Source organism: Jaculus jaculus, chromosome 19, assembly GCF_020740685.1.
Source record: "Jaculus jaculus isolate mJacJac1 chromosome 19, mJacJac1.mat.Y.cur, whole genome shotgun sequence".
In the NCBI taxonomy this organism is placed as follows: Eukaryota; Metazoa; Chordata; class Mammalia; order Rodentia; family Dipodidae; genus Jaculus; species Jaculus jaculus.
Genome location: NC_059120.1, coordinates 26,700,464 through 26,714,081, shown reverse-complemented (window position 1 = coordinate 26,714,081; position 13,618 = coordinate 26,700,464). Strand labels below are relative to the sequence as shown.

Here is a 13,618-nt window from a genome sequence, read left to right as displayed (position 1 = left end):
TTCATATGTGAATTTTAGTTTGTTTGTGTGTATTTGATTTGGCTTTTTGAGGTAGGGTCTTACTCTAGTCCAGGCTGAGCTAGAATTCACTATGTAGTCTCAGGGTGGCTTAGAACACACAGTGATCCTCCTACGTCTTCCAAACCAGTGCTGGGATTAAAGATATGCACCCTGATTATGTTAAAATTTAATTAGTATTTTGGTCTAAAAGATGCTAGGAAATGATATTCCCATTTATTCTTGTAACACATGTTCCAAGAAAAGTGCTGTGCTGGCAACAGTGACGTCAGGGCGGTGTGCGGTGCTGCACAGAGCAGAGGAAGATCAGCGGCCCAGCATCTGGTCTGCTGTGGTGCCTGCTTCACGGTTCCAAGCTGTGCTGCTTTAGACCTCACGCACCCTCTCCTTGCCTCTTGCTCGGGTTTCTTCCTGTCAGCATGGCTGTGCCCTCCTTTCAGTCTGTCCAACAAAAATAAATGTTTATGCTTCTGGTTTGTCACTTGATCTCTCATAGATATTTTATCATTCAGAGTCAATGGGTGATACTAGCTCCATTTATTTTCTTTTATTCCACATACTCCTTTTGAGATGTTATAGAATTCCCAGAGTAGGGTTTAGCCACAGGTAGAATCTCAGCCTTACATGGATCTGGGTGTATTAAAGACATTCGCCTTTTTTATTTATTTGAGAGAGAGACAGGGAGAGGGAGAGTGGGTGCACCATAACTAAATCCAGGTGCATGTGCCACCTTGTGCATCTGGCTTACATGGGTCCTGGGGAATCAAAGCTGAGTCCTTTGGCTTTGCAAACAAGTGTTTTAACCACCAAGCCATCTCTCCAGCCCAGACACTCACTTTTTTTGAAGTTAGTTTCTTTGGCTAGAATTCTACTGCTCCTTCCTCTTTTTTTTTATTTCTTTCTAGGATTTGGGGAGCTTGCTTCAGAACCCCATTTTAGTTCATTCACATCACTCTTCTGTAAAGGCCCAGTATTTGTCTTCATAATCCATGATAAGTGATATTATTTCTGCTTGGTTCTTCTGTGACACAGAGAACTGAGATGAGCTAAGAGGAGAGGTGGCTAGAGTTCCCAGGTCAGCCTCAGAGTCTGCTCTCTTACCTCGTCCCAAATTGTTCTTATACCTGGTGATACTTCTTTCTAACGGGACAGAACACACCTTTAGTGTCGGGAATTAATTTTATACATTTTATGCTTTGTCTGTTTCAAAGCATTGAGTCTGATGCCCAGCTGATTGTTTGATGTATGGAGACTAACTTGATAATCAAGTTCTATATTACCAATTAATGAGAAGGCCATATATGCATATTGCAGTAATTTGCATAGGGTCATCCAAAAGGCTCATTTTCAATAACTACTTATTCTACAAATTAACTCTATAATCTCTGCATATGTATTTTTATTATGCCATACCTAACTATGATTATCTATTTATATAACTTTTTTCCACCAGTAAGATAGATCATTAATTAAACATAATGTAATAAATTCACTATCAAGTAAGTCAATTGCAGCTAACACTGTGTTTGACATCTTGTATGTCTGTTGAATGACTAGTTGAAATGATGGATGAATGCATTGCCATAACTTTATGTCTTTTACTGCTGTAAAACTGAAAAGTTACTAGATATCACTTCAATACTTAAACTGCTATATGAATGAAATAATAGTCCCTTTGGCCTCCTCATTATTTTTAATGTGCAGGTAGTGACCACTGCCAACAAATAGGATGACTTTTTAATGTTTGTGTCCTTTTGGATACTTTTTTTTTTCACAGAACTATGTTTAACTTTTAAAAAAAAAATGTCATTTATGTTGGTCTGGAGAGATGATTCAGTGGTTAAAGGTACTTGCTTTTAAAGCCTGACTGCCCAGGTTCAAGTCTCTAGTACCCACATAAAGCCAGATGCACAAAGTGGCACATGCATCTGGTATTCATCTATAGCCACATGATGCCCTGGCATTCTTTCTTTGTCTCTCTCTTATAAAGAAATAAATAATATTTTTTAAAATGTCCTTTATGTCACATGGGACTAAACTGCACAGAAATACAAAGTTACATTTTGGATTTCGTCAAAATAGAGAACTATATATAGGATATATGTTTTGTGTTTATATAGATGTATAAAAATGTATTAAGCTCTATATTTATTTTGAATTATTTTTCATATTTGTTTTAATGTTATAGAAGTTCATACACATGTTATTAAGTCAACTATATTTATATTTATTCTTTTGCATTGGATAGAATTCACTTTTTTCATGTTAGCTTCTACCTTTTCTGTTTGTTTCTTGTCCAACCTATGCATTAGTCCATTTAATTATTTACCATGACAATGAAAATGTGGACGTATTCATTCTCACTTTATGTGCTGTGAAAATACCCTTAGAAGAAATATTTGTTTTTTTTAAGTACTTATCAATAAAAACTTGTTTTGAGTTTCTTGATTGAAAATTTTATGTTATAATTTTTTTTCCCTTTTCTTTCTTTAGTATTTCTGAAATCCCTCAGTTCAGGCTGCCCTGTGATGTTGTGAATTTTGAAATTAAACTTATAAAGGACCTTGGTGTAAAGGTGAGTAACAAATGCAACATCTATATTTGCATTACTTAACAAGAAAGGTATAAGCCCAGCATTAAAGAAGAATAGCAAATGTTGTGCATTTGAGCAATGAACAATTAAAAGCTACAGCAGCCAGAGCAGAAAGATGCTTCCCTTGCTTAGGGCATTTGTCTGTCTACTGTCTGAATGCCACTAGCCTGGAAAAGGGCAATCAATAGTTCTCATCTGGCACGCCTGCATGTGATTAATTGTCTGTAAGAAACAAATTCCTAAATTGCTTTAGGGGTTCAGTTCAGCTAATGGAAGGAATTGGTTTCTTTAAGCACATTTTTTTTTTCAGGCAAGTTTGGTGTATTCTCCACCATTAGTGTTTCAAAATTTGGGCTATAATTTCTTATAGAAATTTATTTCACTATGTGCCATTATTGTTAATGTATCAATCCATAAGCAGTAAAACAATAGGGAAGAAAGCAATAGCTTTATATATTTATTGTTTTGCAATAGAAACACTGTCGTTCTTTTAAAACTGGACAAAACCAAGACACATTCTACTCCAACAATATAAATGTAGTTTTTTCCATTAAGAGGGTTATCCTATAATGCTAAATATATAATTTCACTTGAACGTATTACCATTTTGTTTCAAAAATTTAACTTTATATATAACCCAATAAATTAATAATGTATTATGATTCACTTACTGTATTCTGTAAGATTATGCAGAATATATTTTGAAAATACATGGAAAATTAATCTTGTCTGTTATATTTACTAGTAAAAAATAATAACAGGGGAAACACTTAAAATATATTTTGGGCTTTTATATTTATAATTAAAGCTTGACAATGGTTGAGTAATCCTTTCCCATGTAATTACTAAACAAAAGTCTGATAGCAAAAACACAGTGTGGATTTACATGACTTTGTGAAAATCATGGTCATTTTTAAAATGTCTTTCATTATAAATTTAAGTATTCTAATTTTTATTATGTAAATAAACTTATTTATTGAATCTTCAAAATATATTTGGTGTTCTTACCAATTGAAGATGAGTCAGAAATTTTAGTAAAGTTTATTAAAACTTATTTAAACTGGGCATGGTGACATATGCTGTAATCTCAGCATACAGTAGGCCGAGGCAGCCGTGTGTCAAGTTTGAGGCCAGCCTGTCCTTCATAGCAAAACCTTGCCTCAAAATAAATAAACAAATTGATGGATAAACAAATAGTATTGATTTACATAGAGTCAGATATGTCACATGTGAGCATGCTTAAGCTAGTGTTTGAAAACTTTTTGAGACATAATAGCAAAGTACTGAGTGAGAAAAATGTACATTTTAGCTACAGTCATGTTAATTTCTAATTTTGTATTTAGGTAGTTTTGACACTGTCAATTAATATCCATAGCCTTATTCTACATGTGTTCAAAAATAAGCTTCTATTATTTGGATAAAATGCAAATGTCCCTGGCTATGCATGTACAATATATCTGTGGAAAGATAACATCATTTGACAGGACTAGTTGCCCTGGGAAGTTGCACAGTGAATTTATCACCATTTTCAACATTTCAATTTTAAATGCTATGAATTTATGATATTACTGAGAAAAATTAGGATCTAAAAAGAGAAAGTTAAACATAATTTGCCCACCTACCCAGTTGTTTTAAGATGCAAAGGGGGAAATTCTTCAAACTTGCCCTGTAAATGGTGACTTGTATACATAGAATGAGGAGATACAGCAACGACAGTGCCCTTCACTTTGGAGATTCACATCTATCAATGGGATAGTCTTGCAACCTTATGACTGGCTGCCTTCAGTTCTAAGATACTGAATTTTTAAAAGTGGGGTACACTTCTACCACCTTTCATCACACAAATTCTTCTGATAATCAGCTCTCTTCTTGTTCCTTTCAACTAGATTTGTATATTTTAAATCAATAACAATTCCCGGAAATGAAATTATTTTATATAGGTTCTTACTCTTCCTGTCCTGTGTGGCATAACACACATTATGTATTTACATATGCTTATGCACATATACATATTTTTATACGTAAGTTGGAAGATAGATAGGTAAATGATAGACAGGTAATAGATAATTTGCTTTCATGTTCTAGAATACTTATATTTGTCTCTTTTCCCTCTTTTTAATATGTTGTTTCATTTTAAGCAATGTTGTGTTAAAAAAGATGGTCAGACAAGGAGTCTGTTTCCTGACACTGAAACATTTTAACATATTTAATAAGTACTTTATCCTTGTAACTTTAATGTACAAAATATTAACTTTAAAATATTAATAAAATATATTTAAATTTCATACCTTTTAAAAAACTTGTTTTAAATTCATATAATGGATTACATTAATCTTTACATTTATGTACTATATGAACCTTTTGCATATATCATTATTTCTGGAGTTATAGAATTATATTTGTTAGTTTTTAAATATATTTTTTTAAATTTACAAGGAAACAGAAAGACAGGAGTATTGCAGTCAGGTTCACATTGCTGGCAGGAACCACCTGAACAAGAACAGCTGTTGGAAAAAATAGGTTCATTTTGGCTTACAGACTCAAGGGGAAGCTCCAAGATGGCAGGGGGGAAGGATGGCTTGAGCATAGTGTGGCCAGTATAAGGTGGACAATAGCAACATGTGCCAAACACTGACATGGAGACATTGGCTATAATACCCATAAACCCACCACCAACAATACACTGCCTCCAAGAGACATTAATTCCCAAATCTCTATCAACTGGAAACCTAGCATTCAGAATACCTAAGTTTACAGGGAACACCTGAATCAACCAACCATATTCTTCCCCTGGCCCCCATAAACTGATAACCATCCATGTTGTAAAAGGCAATACATTCAGTCCAACTTTAAAAGTCCCCAAGTTTTTATCAATCCCAATGATGTTTAAACATTCCCATAGTCCAAGATCTTTTAACTGAGGCATAATATCAAAAAATCCCCCCAAAATCCATAATGGCACAGAATAAACATTCACATTGCAAAACATGACAGTTTAGGCATAGCAAAGAAATACTCAACCAAAACAGTATTTAAAACAACCAGGGCAAACATGAAATTCTGTAGTTACAAGTACAACATCTCTAGTCAATGACAATTCTCCAAATCTAATAATTCTCACCAGCAACAAGTCTCTGGTCTTGCAATTCTGCCCTCCAGCTAGGCTACTCACACTCCTGGAAAATATCCCAGGCAGCAACTGCCTTAGGAGCCATCTCATGAACCCAGACACTGAGTCTCCACTGCAACCTGCAATCCATCCTCATGGCTCCATTGGGTCTCCAGACAGACATGCAGCAAACCTGCTTCACACTGTCCATGGCCATTTCCAAAACACCAGACTGGATTGCAAACTCAATGTCACTCTCTTTTCTGCATTTCTTATACTCCAGGTAGTGTGCCAATGTATTAATCCAGGGGGGGATAAAGCAGACTTTGAAGAACAGGATACTCCTTCAGCATTATGGCTGCTTCAAAGGACTGCATTCTTTCTGTTTTCCCAATGCAGGTCAGCTGGCTCAGTCTCAAAGGTTGTAATCTCACATAGTTATAGCTGAACAGGCAGCAGTTTAGGTTCAAGATTTCTTTCTGTTTATCCCTCTGTTCTATGCAATGCAACCCTGCACAAATTCTCAGTACACAGGCATAATATCACGCCTCATACACAAACTGCTTCTAGCCTAGTCCAGGCTTTCTCACCCTCACAAGACAAACCTCACAGTCCATAGTTCTTACTTCATTCAGGTTTTCAACTCTGACCAAAATAGTCCATCATTCTGTACTTGCAGCACTGCAAGGCATTTCTTAGGCCAAGGTTTCAAACTCTTCCACGTTCCTCTTGAAAATCAGCTCCAAAAGGCCAAAGCCACACAGTCAGGTGTGTGGCAGCAACCCCACTCCACAGTACCAACTTTACTCTTGCAATCAAGTTCACATTGCTGATAGGAATCACATGGCCAAGAGCAGCTCTCAGGAAAAAAGATGGTTCATTTTGGTTTACAGATGCAAGGGAAGCTCCAAAATGATAAGGGAAAAGTATGGCATGAACAGAGGGTGGATATCATCCCCTGGCCAACATAAGATGGACAATAGCAACAGGAGAGTGTGTCAAACACTGGCAAGGGGACACTAGCTATAATACCAATAAGCCCACCTCCAACAATATATTGCCTCCAGAAGACATTAATTCGCAAATCTCCATTAGCTTGGAACCTGGCATTCACAAAACCTAATTTCATGGGGGACACCAGAATCAAACCACCACAGGGGAGCATGGGCATTCTTCTTGCCATTCTTCTTGACATTGCAAATTAACTCCAGATACAGGACCATTTTATACATTTGACTTGACTTGGGTGCTAAGGAATTAAACCTAGGACATTAGGCTTTATAAGTAAATACCTTTAACCACTAAGATATTTCTCTAGCACTTAGTACTTTTAATTTTTCCTTTTGATTTTTTAAAAATTTCCTCTTACTTATTGTGGTGGTTTGATTTAGGTATCCCCTATAAACTTAGGTATTCTGAATGATAGTCACCCCAGCTGATGGCAATTGGAAATTAAAGCCTCCTAGAATCAGTGTATTGCTGGACAGGCTCATGGATGTTATAGCCAGTTTCACCATGCCAATGTTTGGCATACTCTCCTGTTCCTGTTGACTACCTTATGTTTACCAGGGGGTGATGTCCACCTGCTGCTCATGCCATTGATTTCCCCTGCCATCATACAGCTTCCCCTAGAGTCTGTAAAGCCAAAATAAATCCTTTATTTCCAAAAGCTGCTTTTGTTTGGATGATTTCTACCAGCAATGCAAACCTGACTGCAGTACTTATTTATGTAGTCAGTATTATATGTTACAGAGAATAGTCAAATATTCTTGTCCTTAGAGAATTTTAAAGGTGCCTCATCTTTGTTTTGGGGTCAGTTTATTTATAATTATTAGTTGTCTTTTTGGCATGTTGGTCATAGAAATGTTAGACTAATTAAACTTTCAACTACTTTATCATTATCTGGGAAAAGTCTCAGCAGGTAGAGTACTTGTAGTCAATACATTAGATTTGAGTTTGACATCCAGTCTCCATGTAAAACCTGGTCATGACCAGGAATGCCTGTGACCCCCATGCAGAGAAACCAGAGAAGGGAGGATTCCTAAGGCTTGCTTGTCAGCCAGTGTAACCAGACATGGGAGCTCAGGGTTCAATGAGAATCTGTCCCTAAGAAATAAGGCAAGAGTGTCACAGGAGGACATACATCAAAGATCTGCCTCATTCCTTCACACCACATGTGTAGGGGCACACACAACCGAACAGACCACACATGGACGTGCATGCACCAGATAAATATATGTGTGTCTATGTGCACATGTACTCACACACAGTAAATAAATGCATAAAATAACAAGTATTGAAATTTTTCCTTTTCAGTAAAGTGAAAAGGTACTTCTGATCTCTAAGTCTTTTCTCAAAGAAAGAACCAGGTCTTCAAAAAAAATCTCCCAAGGCACTACTTTCCAGCTCTTTTAATTCCAATATAAATTTGCAAACAGATATTTTCCTACAAAAACTTGTCAAATTAATACTTTTGAGTTTGTTACCATAAAATTGAGAATGAAATTATAGTAGGAATTTCTCAAATATAATTGTTTTCTAATTTCTAAACTTGTGTTTTGTTTACATTGTTTCCTGAGAAATTAATGATTTCATTTTTTAAAAAATAATTTATTTATTTGAGAGAGAGAGAAGGAGAGAGAAAGAGTCAGATAGAGAATGAGTGCTCAGGGCCTCCAGCCACTACAAATAAATTCCAGACGCATGTGCCCTCCTTGTGCAAATGGGTTACATTGGTCCTGGGAAGTTGAACCTGGGTCCTTTGGATTTGCAGGCAAATAGCTTAATGGCTAATCCATCTCTCCAACCAAAACTTAATGCTTTTGTTACTTAAATTTTTTTAAAGAGCCAGTTCTAAAAATGTTATCTTCTTTTTTGCTAATTGCTTAATAAATCTTTATTAATCTTTCCTATTTCACTTTTTTCTTTTAACATTGAGAATTGCATACTTGCACATTACGCCCATTTTGCAAGTTGAATAACAAATAATATTATGAATATTAATTTGTCATGAATTAGAATTTTGTCAGGATCTATGTTTTTATTATTTTAATATCATTTTTCATAGAGCAATTAGTTTTGTTTTTCCCTTTGGTACAAAAATTATGTAGGATAATTTTTTAGTTGCTTTTATGACAAAAAAAAAGCCAGTGAGAATTACTGGTGAGAATATTCCAATTATAACATACAAAATTATGTTTTTCACTTAAAATATTCATGTCTTTTCCAAGTGTGAACTCAGCTTATTTCACATCAAAAGACCACATACCTAGTGTAATAAAATTATTTCCAACGTAGGAAAAATCAGATTCTCAGTTGTTTGTACAACAGCTATTAAATTTATGGAAATTTTTCTAGTATTAACCCCTCGAATTGTTTTCAACCAAAGAGATATTTTTATAGAATTTTTTGTGATATTCAGATTAAATGCTTATTTTTATTTACTATGTAATTTACTATTTTACTGGCCATGAATACTTGGTTTTATCATTTTTATATTTCAGTATATTAAAAGTAAATGTGGTTTTTTGCCATGTCCAAATTTTATTACATATTTTGTTAGGGTTAGTTTGCACATAAGTAAATAATGGTATTTTTAATCTTTCAATTTTGACAAAACAAAAGGTCACTTCTTTAAGATTTAGGATAATTTAAAGTTCTATAATTTTACTGTTAATTATTTTAATAGTCTCCATTTCTATCTTAATTGTAACATTAACCATCAAATATTACTAAATGATTAATGTTCCAGTCAACTATGTGGTATTTGATAGAATCAAGAATTCCAAATATCACTTATTATTTCAACCCACTTGATGTCATGATATGAATGTCCAAACATTGTTCTAGCTCCTAATATATTAACAATTTAAGAAGAGAAAAGATAATCCTATGTGTTCTAGCCCCATGTATTTTCTACTCACTCTCAATTTCCCATCCCATGATTTGCACATTATTCTACAGAAACACTGCATTTATGTGATACCTTCAAGGGTGATATGCTTTTATGTGTCTTTGAAGATTGTACAATTCACCTCTTCATTCTCTGCTATGGACATAAAGGTAGAGCTGTTGTGCATACTGGACCTAAAATCAAGCTATTTTTATTCTTCTGTACTATAGCATCAGCTTCTGTAAAATGCAGGTACTTCCCAGAGCAGTTGGTAGCATTACAATGGTTCAGTATACACAGTACATAGAAGACAACCCTGCACTTAGTTAAGCACAGTGTGCATGAGAGCTGCAGCTGTTGTCTTACTGATAAATGTTCCTCTAGGACTCCTAATAGAAACCGCTCTGTTACCCTTTTATTACTCTGTGGTGAGGTGGGGATATATTGGCTTATACGTGACAATAGGCTCTATAAAGTTCTAGCCCTAATCATATCTTTCACTGTGTTAAGTTTGGGTGCCTTAAAGTTACCAGCACTTTCATCAGGTCTTGTTAGTATTCAAACTGTATGATGTTAATGTAGTCATTCACCACAGCGTTCTGCAAAAAGTCAGGAGTCCTTCAGAATACACATATTATTAGTAAAGTTTATATACCCTTGATAAAGAATGTACCTGATAAAGAAAAATGAAGTTATGAAATTTGCAGAAAAATGTATGGACCTGGAAAGGTTTATACTAAGTGAGGTAACCCAGGCCCAGAAAGCCAAGCGCGACATGTTCTCTCTCATATGTGGATCCTAGCTACAGATGACTGGGCTTCTGCGTGAGAATGAAAATACTTAGTAGCAGAAGCCAGTAAGGTAAAAAGGAGACATAAAGGGTAGAGAAAGGAAGGGAGGAGGATACTTAATAGGTTGATATTGTATATATGTAATTACAATGATTGTAATGGGGAGGTAATATGATGGAGAATGGAATTTCAAACGGGAAAGTGTGGGGGTGGGGAGGGAAGGAATTACCATGGGATATATTTTATAATCATAGAAAATGTTAATAAAAATTTAAAAAGAAAAAAAAAGAATGTACCTGAATACTCTTATCTACATGCCTAAAAATGAACTTTTTCTGATTTGTTTTCAAATTGCATTTGCAAAAGTAGCATATACTAAATCAATGGTCACATGCAGTGTCCCCATGGCCTCATAAATTTGCTCTAGTAATTCTACCACATCTGTTACAGAGGCTCCTCTCTAAGAAATCCTGCAGTCATGTATATTCCTTTATGTGAATGATCAGATCTCAGCAGGGGACAAACTGCTGGAGTCATTGGAGGTCGAATGGAGACCACAACCATCTCTCCCTAGCCCACTTCCATGCTCGATATGATATGGTGTTTGATGAACCCTCCTAGGCAGGTTTCAGATGCATGCATGGGGACTTTCCAGCTAAAATAGCTATTTTACTCTGATTGCACAAACTATATATACAGTTGAGGATTACTTCAGCTGACAAGTGGAACAATTTCAATGATGTTCTTGGAGACTAGGAGAATGCTCAATGACAGGGAAGGGGTCTCAGAGGGACCCCGACAGTCAGGCTCCATTTTATCTCCTGACTAGGCCCATACTCTATGTGTTCAGGTATCAATGTCCATAAAGCTCTGATATCCAGCAATCCTGAAATGGCTGATTATTCTGAATTCCCTGGTGTACAGTACACCTGAATAAGCTGTTATCATTCTGATAGGGAGAATGTGATCATTATTATAATATTTACTCCTCAGGACATCACATCTAGGGCCTTTCTTCTCAGTCAGTAAGTAGGTTTTCCATGTGAAATTGGTTCATGTTTGGAGACTGACAAAAGTATTGTGACTTGTAGTGGCAGTAATGACTCTCTATTTTCTGACTTTATTCATTTCCCTTGAACCATAGGGAACTCTGTTCCTTATAAAGATCCCAGTCCAATAACCACTGCTTTCTCACTCTTTGTACCATAGCTGAAGTAAAACTTTAGTCTGTGAACTCACATTGACATGTGGCAATCATTCTGTTTTATGTTACACATACTTATTTGCATGTCTTCTGCCCTTGTTTAGCTTGCAGACACTCATATTTTGTCTTATTTTATTGTGTAAAGTGACCAACATAATGTTTTTAACATATGCAAGGTGGGAAGGTTTATTGAATTTTCACTACAATGGCACTTTTCTACATTTGTCCTACAAGGAAAACATGCCAATATTCTGTTTATATACTGTTTTCTATAGGCAAGACTATATAGTATAAAATATTTCCACATATTATGCATGCGGTTTCATATATTTAGACCAATTTTCTTTTGATAATAAAAGTAGTGTTTTAATTAATAAAATGCTAATTTTACTCAAAATATTTCTCATAGATAATTTGTGGAAAAAGCCTTTCTGTGGATGAAATGACTCTTACTACGTTGAAAGAAAATGGCTACAAAGCTGCTTTCATTGGAATAGGTGAGTAGATGCTTCTAAACATCTTTTAAAATTTCTAATAATATCCTGCAGCATGGCTGACATCAGATATATCAGACATTCCCTTCCCCAGGGATTTGTGCAGTCTTGACAGCTACATACTGACTTATGGTATAGAACTAGCCTTGATGTTTTGTGGTCACTATGTATGAACAAACTTTGCCAAGGGTTGTTTTTTTTTGGGGGGGGGGCAGGGTCTTATATTCTCACATGGCACTAGTTTATACACATCTAAACAGCAAAATATTTGTATACTGTGCTATGGAAGATCAGAATGTCTACAAGCTATATCTTTCTTTCTACAATAATACAATTGACTGAATGCATAATGAGGTGAAAAGTTGGCTTTTGTCACCTATTCATTTTATGAAGATTTCAAAAACTTTTGGATAGATTCCCACATTGCATTTTCTGACTTTTTTGTTTTTGGTTTGTTGAGGTAGAGTTTTACTCTAGCCCAGGCTGACCTGGATTCACTATGTAGTCTCAGGGTGGCCTTGAACTCATGGTGATCCTCCTACCTCTGCCTCCTGAGTACTGGGATTAAAGGAATGTACCACCATGCTGGCTGGCAATTGTTTTCATAACTTTAGGGTGGTGGGCCCTAGCTTTGGGCTCAGGTCTGGCCTCAGCTAGGGCTGTCTGAGGAAGAGGCCAACCAAGTTGTAGTGCTAAGCTTGACCAACCACAATGTTGGGATTAGATTTAAATCCTAGGAGAGACCTCCCTCCCAGGAGGGGCCTTATTAGTAGAAAAACAGGTCTAGTGAACTAAGTAAGAGATAATAAATTACATCATCCTTTGATCTCTACAAAGTGCAGACTGTCCTGCCTTTTTACTTACATGGGCTACCCTACCACCCTAGCTGCCCATCAAAGCTACATGGTGCCACCCCTTCCCCCCCCCAAAAAAAAATAAAGGGGACTTGGCAGTTGGCTGAAAAATGCTGGTTGGCTGTTGGGAATGTTTGTTGAACCTCCAAGATATTCTTATTATGCCTTTGGGTTTTGTAACATTTACTTACATATATAGAATCATGAAATTTTGTTTTGTTTTGTTTTGTTTTTTGAGGTAGGTCTCACTGTAGCTCAGGCTGTTCTGGACTTTACTATGTAGTCTCAGGGTAGACTTGAACTCACACTGATCCTGCTACCTTTGCCTCCCGAGTGCTGGGAATAAAGGCGTGTGCCACCACACCCAGCCTGACATTTTTTAAACTCATTATTTATTGAGAAATCATAGTACATGTAGTGGATATAATTTAATATTTGTCCCATGACCTTTCTGTTTATTCTCTCTTATTCTACATTGCACTCTGGAAGATCATGACATACAAACAGCATGTTATGTTGTTCTTCAGTTTTAGAAGAAGCCCATCATCCTGCTTCTCCGTCGGTCTCCTTTGTGGCTCATTCTTTAGATATGAATATCTGAAGAATAAATCTGCAAAGAGAGATGAGCTTTCCCAACTCATTAATTATCACATACTGTTTAAC

The 13,618-nt window shown here is 35.9% G+C and overlaps 1 protein-coding gene across 2 annotated transcripts in view; it reads left to right on the top strand.

Annotated features, from left to right (window-relative positions):
• Dpyd (dihydropyrimidine dehydrogenase) overlaps positions 1-13,618 on the top strand; it is a 1,202,971-nt gene that overhangs the window by 475,411 nt on the left and 713,942 nt on the right. For both annotated transcript variants that reach the window (XM_045137960.1, XM_045137961.1), the window contains 2 exons: positions 2,512-2,593; positions 12,017-12,104. In XM_045137960.1, the coding sequence (XP_044993895.1) occupies positions 2,512-2,593; positions 12,017-12,104 (170 nt within the window). The remainder of the gene's footprint in view (positions 1-2,511; positions 2,594-12,016; positions 12,105-13,618) is intronic.